Genomic DNA, 19,922 nt, shown 5'->3' on the forward strand with positions numbered 1-19,922 from the left:
GATTTTTTTTTTCCTCAGAAGGGCATTTATAATTATATTCCACTTTTATTTATAACAACCCTTTTAATGTTAGTACTACAAAAGAACTCCACGGAAAGCCAGCCTTGTTTTATATAACAGGATTCAATCTACACATGGTTTTTATATGCAAAACATGCTTGACACAAACTATATTCTGACAAAAGTACATTTCCATTAAGAAATAAGGAATATATTTTCAAAGTGGTTCTTGAAGATTTAGCTATGTGCCTTTCACTAGTATTGGGGGGAGGCTAAGGAAGAAATCCTTACCTTTTGCTTTGAGAAAGTAATAGCATATGACTGCACAGGATGCTAGTGAGCTCAAAATCTAGTGCTTAACTTCCTTTAGTATCCCAGAACATGCTTAACATTTGGCTTTAATCTACAAGTTTCTAAGGAGTGAGAAACAGACCAGTTCCTAAACATATTTTCAGCTTTCTTTCCACTGCTTAGTATGTACAAATTAAGAGGTAGAAATGAGCTTAAAACTCATGAACAGCATTTCAAAATTCAAAGCAGAGTGTCCAGGTTGTTTGTGATGAAACCATGCAAGAAACTTGTGTGAACGCACAAGTTGTGTGCTCACATTGTGTTAGAACAAAAAAGACAGTGGGAATTATAGAATGGGATCTACAGGTGCACAAACCCAATGGGAAGGAACAAGGGGGAAAGACAGATTTGGGTGGCTCAAGTTCTCTTACAAAACAGGTTTGCTGGATGCAATGGAAATTCATCAGACAGAAACCTGTATGTGTGTATGCTCCTGTCATCTACATGTCTAGCAAATACTCATGCATTATCATACTGTAGTCTGTTGCCTTTAAATGACAAATAAATAATAATAATAAAAATAATAATAAAAGAAAAAAAATCTAAATAACAAAGTAACAGTCACGGCACAGCCTGGGTTTCTCTCAAATTACTCTGTACAGATGAAAAAAGAAGCAGAATTTTACCAGAATGTTATCAGTTATTTACCTATCCCATTGTTCTTATTGCCCAAATACTTGCAAGTTTTACCATACAAAATCACTTGTAGAAAACTGCCCTACTAACACTATTCCATGAAGAAAAATAAATAAATACATAAGGTAATTTAATCTCAAAATTAAAGACATTTTTTGAATAGTGCCAACATGAAGAATTCCACTGTGAATTCTAATGTCCATAACTGCTGAAACTAAGCAGAGAAACTCTGAATACATGCAAGTGCCAAACGCAGGTGACAAGGCTGGAGAGTTTTTTTTTTTTCCACAATGGGCAATCTGTTGATACACTAAGAAACTAGTATTAGGAGATGCTTTAGTCAAAATGCTGTAGGTTATTAATCACAGCTTTGGGGTTTCTGACAGGATGTTTTGATAAAATAAATCTATTTTAAGTGACTGTAATGAAATACTAACCCATTTTTGAAGGGCTTTTAAGATGTTTTTAAGAAGTTTCAGATCAAAGGCTCAGTTAATGTAACCTCCATGCATTAAATATTTAGTACTTATTCAGTCACTTGAGCACTCAGGCGTCTTGACATTGTAAGAGGGGGAGATGAAAATTGAGTTTAAGTCAGTTTTACACAGTGGGATTTTTCAGTTTCTATGTTAAAACCCCAGACATGTAATTTTAATACAAAGGGGTCTATTCTTTACCAGAGTATATGCACCACCCATTAAGAGAATTCTTTATGCACCTGCACAGATGGGAGAATAAATCCTCTATAGAGTCATTTCAGTGGAAACTGTTGTGCTGTGATTAACATCGCTATTGAACATTATTCTGTCTCTTAGCTCTCTGATGAGTGAAACCAAATGCACACACTTCTCTTCCCAGAACAGATTAAGGACTTGCAAGAGGACAGAAACTTAACAATGGCAGCTACGTTTAAGCAAGGTTTTTCAGACATTTGGATTTTTCATATGAGACATTACCCCTTTCTGACATTCCTGAATTCCAACAGTAGCTCTTCACTGTTTCATGTCTTCCAAGGGACGTGCTCAGAAGGTTTCAATAAAGATCAGGATGATGGAAATAATCCTGTTTCGGGATTTATTAAAATAGATGTCTCAGATTCATAAACCGCAAATCATTAGGGAATGGAAGTTCATTCTGGAAATGCAGCACTATATATAAATTCTGCAAGTTTTCAATCATCTTGTTTCTTGTGAAAGTTCACTGAATGTAGTAGGGACTTGCGGATGACTCCAAACAGAATGAAGGCACTTCTGAGAGCATTTCTTGGCATACTTGCTGAGAATAATGGACAGGAATGAAAAAAAAATAAAAATGGCCTTTGAAACTATTGTCGTGAAATATCATTGGGTTGTCTTAATATCTGGTTTCAGAATCAAGATAGCTATTGCTTATTTCCATTCTATTCTACAGATGTGGTCACATTCAAGTTGTTTGATATACACAGTTCTGATAAGGCTCTTCTATTTCACAGTTATTTATGATCTATAAAAAAAAGGAATAACCTTAGCTCCAACATTACAAACAGACAAACAACAAAAACAAAACAGTTTTGCATAGCTTTCATTCATCACAGACATTTTTCCAAAACACACAGTGGGATTGAAGTTGATTGGACCCTAATTTGAAGTTCAAAAAGCTAAAACTGACCTCTGAAGAAATGGTAGCAATACATATTCCCAAATGTGGTAAGCACCATCATTATGTGACCCTATTTGTCACAAATGTCTTCAGAATGCTAGGCAAGCACAAAGACTGTATGTCATCATTGGCTCATAGGTGACACTGAAAGACAAACAGCTACTGAAAACTTCTATGTGTATCTTATGGCAACTAGATGACCTCATCTATTTTTCTCAAAGACTTATGTCCAATTTTCCCTTGCTTTTACTCCTGGCCATGGCTCTGGTGCTCCTGCTTTATCTGGACATATTAAATTATATGAACCTGAGGTACAAGTAAGTGCATGGTAATTGTACATGAAATAGGCATTTCTTTGTACATAACTTAAAAATTTCTTATTCATGGTTGCTTTTGTACACACAACACTGTGAGAAACAACAAGCAAACTGTACAAATGAAGGCTTGCTCTGCAGAAGAAAAAAACTATGGCAGAACTGTTCTATAAGAAGAAATACAGAATGGAAACCAAAACTAAGGTAAACACATAATGCATGTAAAATATTCCAGTAGGTCCCCTACTGATTTGTCCAACAGATAGCAAGAATTTATCTGCAAGGTACTACTGAAACAGTTGCTGTCTGTATTCTCTGTATTATTTTTGTGTGTGTGTGATATAGTTAGGAGTAGAGACCTCTACGGAAATCACATAATGAGATAATAAAACCAAGCTGATAACTGAAGAATCTAGTTGTGAGAAAGCAGAAGGTTAAAGCCGTTCTAGAATTTTATAAGTGAATGCCATTCTGAAAACTAGCCCAGAGCTTAAGGAAAGACACAGACACTTTAATAATTTGGTTACTTCTGAAAAAAAAAAAAAAAAAAAAAAAGAGAGAAAACTTTTTGAATGTAATCTAGAAGGACCATTGCTGCAATGAGACATTGCACAGGAGAGGTCAGATAGCTCTCCCTGCACCACTGCCTCTGTAACAGACATTAGACTCAGAAGGAAGGCAACTTTGATGGAGAGAGAGTAATGAGACTGTGACCAATGCTTCAGTGTAGGTGTCATGAGAAATTAAAGAAACAATGGAGCTATATTTGATACTAGTGAAAAAACTGTAAAGGCCTTTGACAGATTTTATAGAAACTGAATGCAATATCATGAAACAGTATTTGACTGTGGCATTTTCAGATGCTATATGGAATTGTAAACAAAAAAAAAAAAAAAAGAGGTTTTCCAAATTAGCAATAATAGTATTGACTAGTAGACAGGAAAAGTGAAAATGATCACACAATATTTTTTTCCTCATAGAAACTCATGCCATTCTAGTAGATTCCAGTTTATTTTTAGGTAGCATGTTTAAGCTTGCAATGAACACAACCTTCTGAAATCAGGATACATCATATGTAATGCTCTAAGGTGCAAAAGAAGAGATTTTTTTTTCATGCCAATCCTAGGTTAGAACAAGAGAAAATGGACATCTGAAATGAAGAAGTCTTGGCTATGTGTAATCTGTTTATGCAAGAACTATTTTTACTCCTTTGGCATTCAGGATCATTGGTAGTAAACAACAATCAGTTTAACCAACTGTGACATGGTGAAGGTGTCTCCTAAAGAGATCCGACTCTGACTGTCCCTGGAACAAAATCTGCAAAATTTTGTATTCTTGTTGGCTGCAAACAGGGATGCAGATGGGTAGGCCCAGCATACAGAACATAGTATGAGTCTGCTGTAAGGAATTCTATCCATAATCATTGCTGAAATACATCTGCCATCAGTGGTACACTGGTGAGTGCAGTCAGGGAGATATGATGATGTGTGATCAGTTCCAGAGGTTTACTACAGATTTACTATCATAATACATAAGTTTTGCAGTAGGCTGTGATCATCATCTTACAATCATTATGGGGTATTTTTGAGTCAAAGAAAGAAAACATTCAAAGTCCAAATAGCTTTGTTATTTCTAGCAAATTTATGTTTAATAACAATTCTTGGAGAAGCCAAATGCTCTGAATTGTCTGTTTTGCACATGGGCTCTCTATTCTGTCAAAGACACATCCACCATTTGTTTTCCAATAGCTTATATAGTCTGGGCTGCTATTAGAGCACAGGCTATCCTACATCTTAGCACTTGGACTGGATTTCAAATTACATTCAGCAACTTCTGAAACTAAGAAGGTACCTTTTGTGAGCTAGCAGTTTAACAATGTTAATCACCACCAGTCCATGATCTTCATAAGTGTCTTGATGTGATTCAGCATAATTACAGGCACTGTAAAACAGTGCCAGTATGAAAAAAAAGAGCTTATCTGCATTTTTTTAAAAATATATAGACATAAAAAATAGGCATTCTCTAGGCTGTTAAGGAAGAGGAATTATGGAGCAACTACTCTGTGGTCAGCAGTTACAGGAAAGAACTTCCTTTCAGAGTAAATTTTTGGTTGGAGCCCCTCTCAAAAACGTCAAGAAACTTGTACAATTATTTGGTACAATTAATAATTTCCAAAATCTGATTTGTTTACCCGATATTAAAAAAAATAAAAAATAATAAATAATAAAAAAATTTTAAAAAGTGCACATCTTATCAGGTAAATGGAAGAAAAAGATACATGAGATCACGGAAGGATTTTGAAATGCGCTTCTCATTCAGTTCTACCAAAATTGTGCTTGATACTGGAGATTTTGGAAAGTTATCAGTTTACTTTGCTTGGCACTTACCTGGTGGTTCATATTAATGTTGGGAGTAGATGTCATTGCTGTCCAGGAGCTTTGCAAACTATTCTTTTTCTTTTTTTCTAATGAGCAGAGAGTATATTTTGTATTTTGTAACAGACATATATTTAATTCATTGTAGTTCTGAAGGAATGAAGTTCAGCTCTCTGAGTTTGTATTTACCTCTGACTCTCCGGGAACATGGAAAATCTGAGATTCCAGAGACCTCAGCTTCATTACTGTCATAGCAACAAATGATCTTGAAGCACTGTATGCAATATCTATAGCCGTTTGTATTACAGCTCTAGATACTAACTTGTTTTTGTTAATGGCTGGCATGAACTAGTCTCTGTACTCTTTGGAATTTAATTGATGAACTGCAAAACAAATGGTTATAGTTAATAAAATTATATTTTGCCATCTGTGTCGAGTAATGAGAAAATCTGAATTATAGGAATGAAAAAGAATGAAGTTTTCTGCCAAACAGATCAATACATTCCACCTCTTTGTCAGCATTAAATTAGATGTTATATGTTGCTGCATATTTCTCTCATTGGTTGCTATGGCTAATGGGAATTTCAGCCAAGATGGACATATAAGAATTCTGTTTGACCATGTGGAATATATTATCTTTTTCTTTATCTTCCCATGAGTCTGCGTAATACGAGTCTAAAATGTTATTTGGTCTGAGTGCACCCAAGTCTCATTTATGGGAGAACAGCCATGGAAGCTCTGCAGTGTTGTTTGTTGTTAGAAAATCTTATCTATTTCTGTAAACGAAATCTAGTAGATATGTGCAGTTTTATTTCTAAAGTTCTGAAAGATTTCAAAATCATCTGGACATGAAAGCAAATCTGGTGCTGCCACAGTATCGTGCAAGGATGATGACAACAGCAGAAAAGTATACCACTGAAACACACATTCTTCTTTCCTGAGTTCACATGCTGAGCAGTTTGTTCTATTAGAGTGAGAATATATACTCTAGATTCTTCATAAAGAGGCCACTGCAATTTAAAAATTAATAATAATAATAATATTAATAATAATAAGCTTTCTCAAATTCTCTGGAACCCCAGAATACCATTAATTCCTATAAGGAGAGGAATTCCTATAAGAGGTCCTCAAGCAGAAGATACTTTATGTTGGTAACTAGATTGACAGGAGCATGGTAAAGGTCCAGACCATTTCCCTTAACCTTTAGAGAGGAAGCTAGACTATAGGGCAATATGGAAATTATGCATTTCCATTCACTGTAGACAAAGAAGATTCAATGCCTTTGAATACTCTGTTGGGAGTAGTAACACTATTCTTGTCCTATCCATTACCTTTCAGATTTTGAAATATTCATAGTTTGGATTAATATCAATCTCCAAGTCTAAAACAAATCTTGATGCATCTCACTGTAGTGCAAAAAAACTCCTATTTTTCCCAGTACAGTACCATCAACCTCTGTTTTTGTCTTCATCTGTTAATCTATAAAGTGCTCTTAATCAGTCATCTCCAACATTCCTATACGTTTTCCATCAGACATAACACCTTACTGGTCATTTTTCTCTCTCAGAAGGCCAATAAGAAAAACAGACCTTAGGTCATGAATTGCATGAACTGTGTAAACTAACAGTCTCCATTTCTAATTATTTTCTTGAAGACTGTGCACCACACTTTGAAGACCTTAGCAGTTGTGAATGGGAACTAGTTTCCAAAACATCAAATTACTATTGGTGTGTAACTATCAAAAATTTGGCTTCAGTTTTGTCTTTCAAAACTTCTGAAAGAACAGGTTTGTATTTTCATTTTTTTCAAAATTGTACGTGAAAAAGTGTGAGTGCCTTGAAGAGACAAATCAGGTGCACTGTCCATGGTCCTGACCACGATGTTTTGATCAGATGACTGGATTCTGAAGGGGAACTCCTTATAAACAAACTCTGTTTAATATGGATAAGCTCAGAAAATGAATATCAGTCTTTATCACATACTGCTTCTATCTTTTTCAGTTTCTGCAATAGTCTCATTACCTATCAAGTGGCTTAATGACACTATCGTTAGAAGAATGTTATGAACCTTAACTCTGACATTTATGCACAATTTTTTGAGGCTGTCATAGCAAAAGCTCTAAAAACAAGTCTGGATTTTCTGTAATAGACATAAGAATTTCTCCCATTCCATATTTCAAAACTGCAGCTTTCATAAATATGGAGACTAGTTAATATTTTAATTCTGAAAAACTTAAAAATAATAAAAAAAATATGCAGCTGTTACTAATGAACTGGGAAGCTGATGAAATATATCACGACGGATATTAATGCATTAGTATAATCTACCTTAATGCATCAAGCCTAAGTGAAAAATAAATATATATATAACAAATTCTTTAGGTCTGATTTTGAGAAAGTAACATTCCTCTTAAAATTTAACTAATTAAGACTAACTGCAAAACTGGATGCAACTAATGGGAAACTCAAAACAAATGGGAGAAATCTCATTTCTGGAACTGATTTCTCTTTTATGTGTACCTATGAAAATTCTTGAAATTTATTATATACCTCCATTGTCTTCTTCCATGTAACACATTTACTAGAACATCAGATAAGTTAGTTCATTAAAAAAAAAAAAAAAAAAAAAAAAAACACTTTCCCTAAAAAGGCATGTCCACAATTCTAAGGAATTCTGAGAGAAAACTTTTCAATGTGGGCCTAGTGGTGACTTTTTTTTTTTAGTTGAAAGTGTCATGTAACTGAGACCTTTTCAATCTGTGTTCATTTCTCAGAGTGTTCTCTGCTGCCACAGTATGGTGCTCAGCTGCTGTTTGAAAACATGAAATAGAAACTCTTATCAGGAATGCAGTTCTTTTCATGTATCAATATCATTGGTTGCTATATAAGATCTCTTTTGAGGAGTAATAAAAATGTTTTAAATTGCATCTTCTATTTCCTAAGTTAAAAACAATGCAAACAAATAAAAAGCTTTTAACTAAGTACCTACTGCTTTACATTGAAAAATCTCGTCTCCTCATATTATTTGTATGTTGCTTTGTATGTGTTTTGTAAATACATATTTCTAAATTAAAATAAATTTGAATATACTTGAAGTATTTAAACAAAGATAACAATAGCCTCCCTTACATGATAGCTTGATGTTCAAATTCTTTGCACTATTCTTTGATTCAAAAACAGTTTCCTAATAATGCAGAAAAGTAGGGGCCACTAAACCCACACTGCAATCAAGGCTATAAACCGTATCAGCCAACTGTGCTTTCTATAAATGTATTAGGTTGTGGTGAGCCTTATTTCTTCTTTTCAAGTACATATATTCAAATACTTAGCATCAAGAGTAAGGAAACACTTAGCCAGTCTGAGCCATGTGAACTACACTTTCTTGGTCTATGTTATCTGTATCAAAATCTTCTCTTATTTCTTTATTTTATCATTCCTATGTGATATAAAGTTATAACCCAGATTCCCCTCTGACATAGAAAGTGAAGTGTTTTCTTTAGAGACAGCTTTCAGCCTTCAAGGCTTAAGGACAACCAAGATAAAGTCTTACTGAACATCTGCAAGGCAGGGATAAAGAACACCAGGATTAGCATTGATCTCTTATGCAGAAGGCCTCAAGTGCACACCTGACAGGTGCTCTCCAAAAAAGGCTGGTGAGCAGTGGTGGGATTCACTTCACACATGGGCATTCAACATATTTATAGAGAGCTGCAAAAAGGGTTGCAGAATACATTACCTGAACCAGCTTCTCTCCAACAAAATATGGGCAAGTAATGAAACATCCAAAAAGGTGGTAGCAGACAAATGCTTTCTTAAATCGAGATTTCCTTTTTTTTTTTTTTTTTTGATAATTTTCTATTATATACCCTTACAAGAGGGAAGATGAATCTCAAGAGAGTGTGGAAAAAGATCTGCAAAACACTAAAATCCTGACAATGTGACAAAGATTTTTTTTTAGTTGCTTATTGAATGTTTTAGTTCTTACATTATTTTTGAAGGGGGAGTAACTACCTGCAAGTACCTCACCATCTTAGATAAAAGTCTTAAAAACCTTGTTCAGTGTGAATTTTATAATATTAAAATATTATTTGAAACGACATGTACCTCACTGTAAATCTACTTTATTGCTACACTGCAAGAAGTGAATGAAGCCACTGACCAAGTCCATTGGCTACCAATGACAGGCAAAAAAAAAAATTATCCTACCACCAGATCTCTTACTTAGCTCTCAGCCTCAGTGCATTGTACATAAAGGTGAAATGTTAGATAAGCAAGACCATGGGAGCTTACTGAAACACACATTTAAAAATAAATGAAATATATATCAACCAATAAGCAGATCAATTTTCATTCATAACAGACTGAAAACGTCATTATTCCTTTTTACTTCCTGAGAAGTACGTTTGGCCAGAAACCTGGGCTTAAAATCTAAGATTTGTATTTTTGTTTTTCTTTGCTTTATTCAAGTTGTTATAGTGTTAGTGCAAGACAATGGCAAAACATTAGGGCACTGAGCCTTGATCTTGCAAAGTGTTGATTGTTCTGACCTTGGATCCAAAGGCACTTTTACACACATTTAAATTGATCCCATGAACTGTGCTAATTACTTCACCAGGACTGTTTAACAGGCTTAAATTTATTTCTCTGCTTAAATGTTTTTCTGCATCAGAACAATGTACAGTTTACACAAATTATGTGAATAAGATTTTGCCTAAGGTATGTAGAGATTTTAATACATTATATTTACATTATATAGTAAGTATAAAGCTAAATCAATAAATAGTACTTTATTTGGTTAAATAAAAAGGCATTCCACTTGCCTGAGCATACTTTAACATTGTTAGATAAGCCTTCAATCCCAAGATCTCATCCCTACAGGTAAAGAAGGCCAGGCTAAAAATCTTCTGGGTCTACAGTTGAAGAAGACATTAAAATAGAACTCTGGTCTCACAGATGAATTACACAGTCACTACTCTGGAGATCTAAATAGAAGCCAACTCAAACATAGTCAAAATCCCAGCAGAGTCAATACAGTAAATTGCTACCAGGCAAATGTATCTAACAGCTCCATGTAGCACGATTTCCCCTACATGCAAGTACATTCAGCATCACTGTCTACATGGTAATTATTGCCTAATGCTGTGCTACAAAAGAGGGAAAACAAATTTCTCTTAATGGGAGTGAAAGAAGAATGAATATAATCCAGGGGGATTGCTGGTTTCTAGGGCCACATATCTTCAGAATATCTGTATGTCCTTCATACACTTCATACTCTGCTCTCAGACAGATGGCTTAGTTTTGGGGTGGTCCTGTGTGGAGCCAGGAGTTGGACTCCATGATTGTCATGGGTCCCTTTCAGCTCAGGATTCTGAGATTCTAAGATGATTCTATGATTCTAAGATTTATTACTTAGCATTAGATAAACAGCAATATATGTGGATCCTTCTGGACATGATTTTTCTACAGGAAACAGTGCTTTTTCTGGAATTTAAGAAAGAACCAGCTTATATATGTATTAACCTTGCACAATATTAACTGTACAGGATGATTTTATTGCATTTGTTTTTTTCTAAAACTATATTTTGCTGCCAACTTAAACCAAAGCATTTCTTGTTTTTACCATGAGCAGTTGTATATATCCTAAAGACAGATGGCAACTTGCAACAGCAACAGTTTTACCTGTCTTTCCTTCTCTGTGATTCCCACAAGCTGGTTAATCTTTCAGAACTTCCTTTAAATTCTAAGTTTGCCTTAAAACTGATGATACAGAACAGTTCCCTGGTATTTTTCATGTTATTTATATAATTTTGCTGTTTAGCACGCTGTGGTATTATATACTATAAATCATGTTTTATTTCAGAAAGAGCTTTCGGTGGTATTATTTTTAGGTCCAACTCTGCTTCTGCTGATATCCAAACCAGCTAAGAAAAGGTTTGTAGAAATACTTAAAATCTCATTTATAGTTTTGGGATAACATCCATATTATGAATCATATAGAAACAGCAGTATTATATAAGTAAATAGATACACCACTGAATAAAGATAATGTGCCCTGAATATATGTGTAGGTGCACTTTTGCATTTTAGAGAAATGAGAAGTTGGGTTTACTTTTTCTTAATCATTATTTCTGTGGCCTTTTTCAGGCCGAGTAAATTGCCACAAATTACATTTAGATGACATTTCAACCTACTTGCAGTCAGATCCATTGGAAAGTACAGAATCTGATACCAACATGATTTCCAAGGCATGATACATCACACTGAAGCCTGTACCTTCTTTTTTTTTTCTTTTTTGAGATGAAGAGTATACTTTTCTTTTATAGAACAGTTATTACATAACCTAACACTGAACACAGAAATGGGAAATTTAACCTTAGAAAAATTGTCTATTTTCTTTGCTTCTTGCTTTAAAATAGTCATAACTGAGCAGTTAAAAATGGACCAGTAGATATCAGTAGAACTGATTAGCTGTTTTAACTGGGGTACCCAGTCATTTAGACAGCAAATAAGGGATATTTGATCAATGAACTAGCAATATGACATCTGGTGTGCAGTTTCACAGTCTTAGGGCCTGATTCTGATCTCTCTGATACCAGCATAAATCAGGAGCAACTTACGTAAATTAAAAGCATTCACTGAGGTGGTGGGGAGTCAGAATGAAGCACCTTGTGTTCCAATCTGTTTCACTCAGTATCTCATGTCTGACTTTAGAGATTGGCTCACTTACAGAGCTCTACATTAGACATATTGCCTACTTGTTTTAAAATATGTATGTTTAATATTTAATTTAACAGGATTCCATATTCTAGTCTCTGTTCACTGTGGAAGTCCCTTTGAGGCTTGTGGTTTATATGTGCAGTTGCAATACAGCTCAAGCATAATTTGGTGTCACCATTGCCTAATGGGGTGAAAGGAAGTATCTGTCTCCAATTAATCTTGTCTGTCTTTAGAGTGAGCAATAAAAATATTGCCAAGCAAGTGGCAATTTGTAGGAGCTAAGTCAGGCTCTCCAAACCTCATTTAATTCAGTATGTGTAATAGTGAAATGCCGGTAGAGGTACAGGTCTCATCTATTGTCTACATACTTCAAATATACACAACTAATTTAGACCACCATCTTCAAACGATGACACTCAAAAATTTTGCCAACTCTGCAGTATAGTTTATAATGATACACATACTATTACTGCAAATAAGATTGTATAATTATCATAAATTGAGCCTCTGCTTATATATTCACAGACATATAACAATTATTTTTCACTATATTATGCTGTATAGCATCACCTAATATCTGCCAAGATGACAGACACATCTGTAATATGCAAAAAACTAATTGCACAATTTTAAAAAATGCTCACAGATTTTAAACTTATGATCTCTTTGGACAATCCACACCAAGCCTGAAGTTACCTAAGGCCAAAAATGGCAGAATGAAAACAGCAGTTTAAATGACACCTGGGTGGCCATCATAGCTAGCTTGCAGGAGAGACTATTTTCAAGATCATTTGGCACATCTAGAATGTGGGATAGCTCTCTGAAGTGAAGATTTGAAGCATTAAAAGGTCAGAAATAGAACAGCTAAGTTATCCATTCACACCGGCAACGGGAATCTTTGCCATTTGGCTCTGACCCACTTTGCCATTCTACACCCTAACGACAATTACATGTCCCATACTGATATTTCACTTTCAATTTTCACAGAATTAGTGAAAGCATTTAAGGAGTTAATGGAGGCATAGTACTTTCTTTAGAGAAAATATGAAATTAGATTAGAAATTAGATTGCCTTGAAAACATTACATGCAGGAAAATGTGCACTTAGAAAGCCTTCAGGAGCAATCTTCTAAGCATGGTTTCTTGTGACTCACATTTTACTGTTCCACTACAAAGAAAAAAATAACCACAAAGATCTGTGGCAAGATTCTGTTGTCTCTAAGAGGCACAGTTCAAAATTTCATAATCCAGGAGAACTGAAATTGTTTCAAACCATTCTCCATCCTCACAATCTTAAACTGCTGCAGGGAACTATAAAAGCCCCCTGGAATGAAACAAAGGATATTGGTGACTACATGGCAGCTTGGCAGATATGCCACAGCCTTTTCCTAGCACTCTAACCCTGATTGAGCCCCACATCTGGCATGAGGACTTCAGAATCTGTCCTCAGAAGACATCTTTAAGTTTCCTTTCTCCATGTACTACCAGGGGTATCGTCCCTTCGCCAGGAATAGAGCTTTTAAGGGCCTCTTTATGCCGATCTCATTCTTCTTATCTTATGTAAGGGGCCAGAGCAGGGATGGAGCTCTCTTTCTTAGCTCTAAATCTATCCTATATGGCACGCAATTCTCTAAAGTACAGCCAGCTTCTGCTTTGATGAAGCACTGTGCAGTGAAGACTGAAGGATCCTGTTTTTCACCATTTAAAGATGTATGATAACAACAAAGCTCTATGTTAAAATATTTAACTCGCAGAGAACTTATGGAAATTGTCTATTCAAGCTCAGCAAAGACATTAAATTACCAAGCTGTTCTAGGACAGTTGTGTGTGGAGAAAAGCCAGAAATGCTCTGAGATTGTAATGTTACTTACAAAGATTACAGTGCAAGCCTGATTCAGAATCTTTTTATACATATCAGCATGGTGAGCTGCAAAATGTTACTATATCAATTTCTGCAAAACATACTGTGTGTGTACATATAGATATAAAATCAGGACTTATACACAGCACATTTCCTGCCACATTTTGAAAGGCATCTGTTTGTTTAGTTCGCTGAAATATGAAAAATAATATTTAGCAACTACTGGTAACACAATGTTAACAAGATTTAAGACTATAGCTCTGTCTGTCAAAATGCAGATAAAAGACATATCCTTCTATCTCAGTGTTTTAATCAGGCAGATCTGGTTTTGATGAATATGCAAATGTGACTGTTTATACACTGTTTTCAGAGTGAAAGGAAACAAATTCAGTTTTGTTATAGAATTAATGATAGCTCTGTCCTCTAAAATAAATAATTAAAACCCTACACACATTAAAATGCTCCTTCCTCATACCCTCTGAAGATTTTACTTTTTTTTTTTAATACCCCTTTCCCTTGTAATTGTTTGTCCCCCTAATTGGAATGATTAATAATTAATGTCAGTTCAGGGATAATTAATAGTCATCTTTAGAACAAGAACCATACTTAACTGACAAAAGGGTTAAAAACATGCTTTCGTTTGTCAATTCTGTTTTACTCTTCACTATAAGTTGATTTTTTCCTAAAGGTTTTATGCCACCAGAGGAAACACAATGACCTGTTCTAATGGTAGAAGCCTATTATTTATTCCAGTGCAGGTTATTCATATGATTTTATTCTGATTTTCACAATATATGCTGAGATTCTTTTCAAAGCCCTGCCTGCCAGGACCAGCAGCCTTCATAAGAATTGCATCTTATTTTTTCTGACAGACACACACACACACACACACGGTACAAGTTTAGACCAAATCAAATCTCAGAGAGGAGATTAAGGCTGTGGAACAAGTGCATTATAAACTCTGAGAAAGCAAAAGGGGAATAAGAAAAATATTGCTGAAATTTTGTTTTATCTAATGATTTCTGAGTTGATATGGGAGTGGCTGAGTCATGATTTCCAAATCCTCAGGGCAGAAAACATTTCAGAGAAGGGTTATAGCAAAGTGAGCACAAGTTCAACCTTACCATTAACCCTCCTTCCTGTACCAAAACTATCACACTTCATTTTCATGTGCCCACTAGGTTCCATATTGAGATCACTAAGCCTCTTTTAATTAAAATCACTAAAGCAGACATTATTAAGAGTAAATAAGTTTTTAAAATGTTTTTGCATTATTTTACTAGAAAAAGCTATATCGTGCTTCCAAAGGTGCATATTTCTTTCTGAAGAGAAAAGCTCTTCCATAAAGACAAATTGACAGAATATTATAAAAATCACATTTCTTCAATAAACCTGTTTCAGTTTCATCATTTAATGTCTTCAGAGGTGTATTGATCCTACATGGGAATTTTAGCATTGTCTTGCATATCACAAAGGAAATATTTTATGTGAATTTAAATTAGCATTTGTCTATATTTCACCATGCAGGTAAGCTACTTCATGTGTCATTGATAGCAGTAAAACAAATGTTTGTGCATGTGTACCTTAGCAGGGATGATGAATTATACTCTGTAAGCATTTAAGGGTAGACATTCATAATGAAGCCTGCTAGCTGGCAAATATGCCTATTACTTACCACACTGAGTCCTAGCAGTTCTCTGCAAAAGTAGTCCATGTTTCTCCTTTGTAGGTTGTCAAGATAGTGCTGAAGGCGAGTATAGGTGTAGGGGTAGCAGTAAGCAAACTGATAAGTGTCATCCTCACGGTCAAAGCAAAACGCAAATGACATTACATAGTTCTTCCTGTGGTCCGGGCAGTGATAGTAATACACATTTTTAGAGGGTATTCTTTGCCTAAAAAACAAAAGCAACATATACACATTGACATACATACACACATTCATAACAAATTTGAATTAAAAAGCTATGTGGGGTTTTTATTTCCTCTCAAGTAAATGAAATGAATTAACTTGAGCAGTGCAGGAGCTGGTGAGCAGATCCCAGAGACTGGGTTTCAGGGCAGTTATGCAGAGAACTTCCACGCCGCAGCCCATGCTGAGCTCAGCTACTGTGCTAGAGTTCTCTCTCCAGGTGCCTGGGATAGCAGGGTCACCACAGCAGGGGAGAGCTTCACACAGCAACAGAAACCCACTCCCAAGCTGCAATCTGGATGCACAGGCGGTTAAACTATCAGCTCTTTTGCTGGTGCAGCCTCATAGCGTACAGGCTTCAGCCAAACTTCTGGCTGGAGTGTGGCTACATCCTTTGTTACAGGACTGACTCAGTGCACCGACAAGGCATAATTTGTGAAGGAATGTCAGTACAAGGCAACATTGACACAACTGTTAAAAAACTTCAGGATATCTTTGTTACCTTTATTAGTCAGGATGCATCAACACCTATCCAATGAACTGAGGAATAGATAAATGGTTAAGGGAAAACAAACAACGAAAAATCTTTGGGTATGGAAAATAACCCAGTCCTGAATTAGAAAGTGAAGGAGAAAAGGTTATCTGGTCCTGTTCCAAATTGAATTGGTGCCCTCCTCAAGAGTTCTGGCTTATAGTGCTGATATGATAAAAATTAATATACATGATGGTAAATAATTACAGCAGAGGCATTTATGTCATTGTTATTAAGCTGGTACCTATTTAAGAAATAAAAAATGTCTGCCTGATATCTTCCACCCAACTTCAGCCATTCTTTTATTTCTAAACAGAAATGAGTAATATTTCAGAGGTACAAACATTCTACGGACCAGAGGTGTTCAATATTTCTGTTTGTGCCCCTTTGCCATTTCATAGATGGATTTTCTACATTTATTTAGACAGGAGATTCTCTAGTCATGCCATGTACTTGTAATTTGATGTAACTGACTTACCACTCCTGTTTGGCAACAAAACACTATGGTCCTGCAGACTCTAACTGATTCAATTACACGACATTATAAACGGGTCTCATCTAATGATTGGAGCAGATCTCAGCTGAACTAGCATCTTGGTGAGGGAAAACATAATAAGATTTACAGACATAGCAGTAGTAATGTGCCTCTTTGTAATAGTTCCGAGAAACTGGTCTACTGCAGAGCATCAGTTTTAGCCTTTCATTGCTAGTATGAAATAGAGGACGAAACCCTCTCATTATGCAGAAGTACATGTTTGCCAATTAGCAGCAGTTAAGGAGTCTGATCAGCAAGACTCAGAAGCTACAAAGAGAAACAGAAAGGAATTGAGATGTTCTTGAAAAAGTACAATAAAGAGCCAATGATGCAGTTAATTAGACTTGAAATAAGAATTTGTTTGCCCCTTTTATTGCCCTGGTTCTTGAACTTCCAGGGTTTCAAAAAATTTGCTTCAGCATTTTTGGTTAAATAAGACACTTGCTTATCATTAATATCTGAAAATGAATTTTAAGCCACAAATATGAAGGACAAAATAAAATAATTCTTTTCATTTTTATTTTATTTTTTTTTTAAGTAGCAGTAGTTTGGGAAAAATGCCACCAACCGTCTGCATGCAGTACCCTAACCTAATAGGTTTCTCCAGTATCTTAACATATTTCTATCGTTCACCGTTACTCTGGAGTGCTATAGGACATCCCTCATTTGATCTCAAATCAAGCAGATGATATGGCAGTGGGTAAATGTATTCTGGCTCCCAGTCCTCAAACTGTAATGCAAGTTTAAACAGTATGTTGCTGAGTTGTTGAACTTTATTTGTTTCCAAATTAACATGGGAGAAATAATATAGGACAAGCCTCACTTTATGCAATAAAAATTTCATGTAAAATGAGACCAATAGGAGGAAAGTCAAGATTTTAGAAAGGCTAATGTTAATTGAAATTCATTTGCTGATAGTTAATGTTTAAATGACACATAGTTCTCCTTGGTTCAATAACTTTCTACTTTTAAGCAAGTTGAAGACAACTTTGTTAATGTATTAAAGGCACTTTTGATATTTCGTTCCCTCTCCCCTTCATTATAAAAGCTAAGCATCTGTTTTATTATCCACTTTGACACATCACTTTATGGCTGCATTTGGCTATTATGGCTAATCTTGATGTCTAGGACATCTGGTATTGACATTTCACTATCTGGTGTCTGACACAACAGCAGAAACCATCCTCAGTTCCTAGGCTTAAATTCACCCTCTCAGGGCAGAAAGTGCCCAAACTCTTAATTCAAACCATATCTTCCAAAAATAATTATAATAGTACTCCTGTCACTGCGAATCTATTTTTATCTCTCCTAGCACTTTGTCACTGCTAATCTATTTGTGAGTCATATAGAGAAAGAGAGTTAGTGTTTAGATACCAACAACACATCTTTACACAGAGAAGCCTAATCAGATTGAGATCTTATCTGGGAATTAAAGAAGGAAAAAAAAAAAAAAAAGAGGAAGAAAAAGAAAAAAATGAGACAGTGCTAGATATCACCAACTGAGTTTTTGATAACAAAAAGACATTGCTCAGTTCTTGAATTAACCTTTGTGTCCTATAAGCACTATTGTTTACTCTTTCCCTTTTTTGTTCTATGCCTTCTGGAAAAGGACACCCACACACTGTGGCAGCAGCTGCTCCTATTAATTTAAAGCTATTACAAAAATTAAAATTAAACCCAATTACTTTGGCTGGTTTATAGCCGGGGAACGGCTTAGTCTGATTGTTCCCTCTGGTTATGGACAAAAACAATATTCCTACCTACAGGCAGCTGCCAGTGGAATACTAATGCATCTGGGCCTGGCAGGGACAGATTCAGACTGCGGAGTTTAACTGCATTTCTTACCAGAGAAAAATATCTTATCACAGATCTGCAGAAATACACCAACTTCTTACACTGTAAGTCACAATGAAGTTGATTTGTAGTTAGAGGTAAGAAAGAAAAATGATGGCAGAAAGCTTAATACTCAGATTTGTCATTTTGCATTTCCAGGCAGCTCACGCTAAAAATTGCACCCTGCTAATTGATACACAACTGCCTGAATTTCCTTGCTTCTGAGCAGTTATTTAAAGGAGAACCAGCCTGATTCTTAAGTAAAGCCACGGAGCACAACATGCAGGCCACTAATTTCCACTCTGTTTTTAGAAATATATTTACAGAAGCGAAGCTTAGTATTTTACATCATTTTGAAAGAAATTCAGGTTGCTTGATCTTAAATACAAAATTATTTCTGTCAAAAAAAAAAATAAAAAAAAAAAAGGAAGAAGAAGAAGGAAACACAGAATGGAAATTTTCCCTCTATTTTTGACTCTCATAGTCCAGTGGCAGACAGGCCCCAAGATTTTACCCTCTGCTACTACAGTAGGCAGTAAGGGGCATTACACATCAGTGATTTTTGAAAAGTTTATCCTAACTATACTTCAATTTTGAAAATAATTTTAATTTTAGATCTAGCTTACCACATCTTTTAGCTTAAACCTAAATTTTATGTCTTTTTTGTTGTTTCCTCTCTTTCTACTGCTTTAACTCCCAATTTTCAAAAGGAAGTAAGTCTTTGGGGAACAAACACTGGGGGTGAGGTGAGTGGGTGTCAGCTCTTTTCTAGGTTTTAAACATATAGGGGTGCTAATCAAAGACCAGAGCCCTTATGTGGTATCACAACAAAACTAATTAGAAAATAACAATTTTTAGAGGGCCATTTTTCCCCTGTTGCATGACCAAAGCAGAGAGCTCTTGCCCAGCCAAATTCTCAATGACTTTAATGAGCAGCCTAAACAGTCTTTGGACCGCTCTTGATATGGCACTCATGAAGTAATTATTCAGCTCCTTGCCTCTACAGGATTGGGTTAGACATATCACAGTCAGTAGACTTCAAAGTAAAATGATGATCTTTGGAGGAAAAACAAAAAGCTGCAGGTGCTGTAAAAGATCAATGGCCAAAAGAAAAATTAAGTGATCGCAATTGCAGAGAAATGCTCAAGTGGATCTGACTGAAATGTAGTGCTAGCTGTGGTGACACACTGTGGTGATCATTTTCAATTGCCATCAGTTTGCAG

The 19,922-nt window shown here is 35.4% G+C and overlaps 1 protein-coding gene across 6 annotated transcripts in view; it reads right to left on the reverse strand.

The window, feature by feature from the left end:
- The window catches only part of LOC106033024 (AGBL carboxypeptidase 4), a 924,726-nt gene that overhangs the window by 539,300 nt on the left and 365,504 nt on the right, over positions 1-19,922 (reverse strand). For all 6 annotated transcript variants that reach the window (XM_048062129.2, XM_048062128.2, XM_048062125.2 and 3 more), the window contains one exon: positions 15,566-15,782. In XM_048062129.2, the coding sequence (XP_047918086.1) occupies positions 15,566-15,782 (217 nt within the window). The remainder of the gene's footprint in view (positions 1-15,565; positions 15,783-19,922) is intronic.

The sequence above is a fragment of the Anser cygnoides genome, chromosome 8 (genome assembly GCF_040182565.1).
Source record: "Anser cygnoides isolate HZ-2024a breed goose chromosome 8, Taihu_goose_T2T_genome, whole genome shotgun sequence".
Classification (NCBI taxonomy): domain Eukaryota; kingdom Metazoa; phylum Chordata; class Aves; order Anseriformes; family Anatidae; genus Anser; species Anser cygnoides.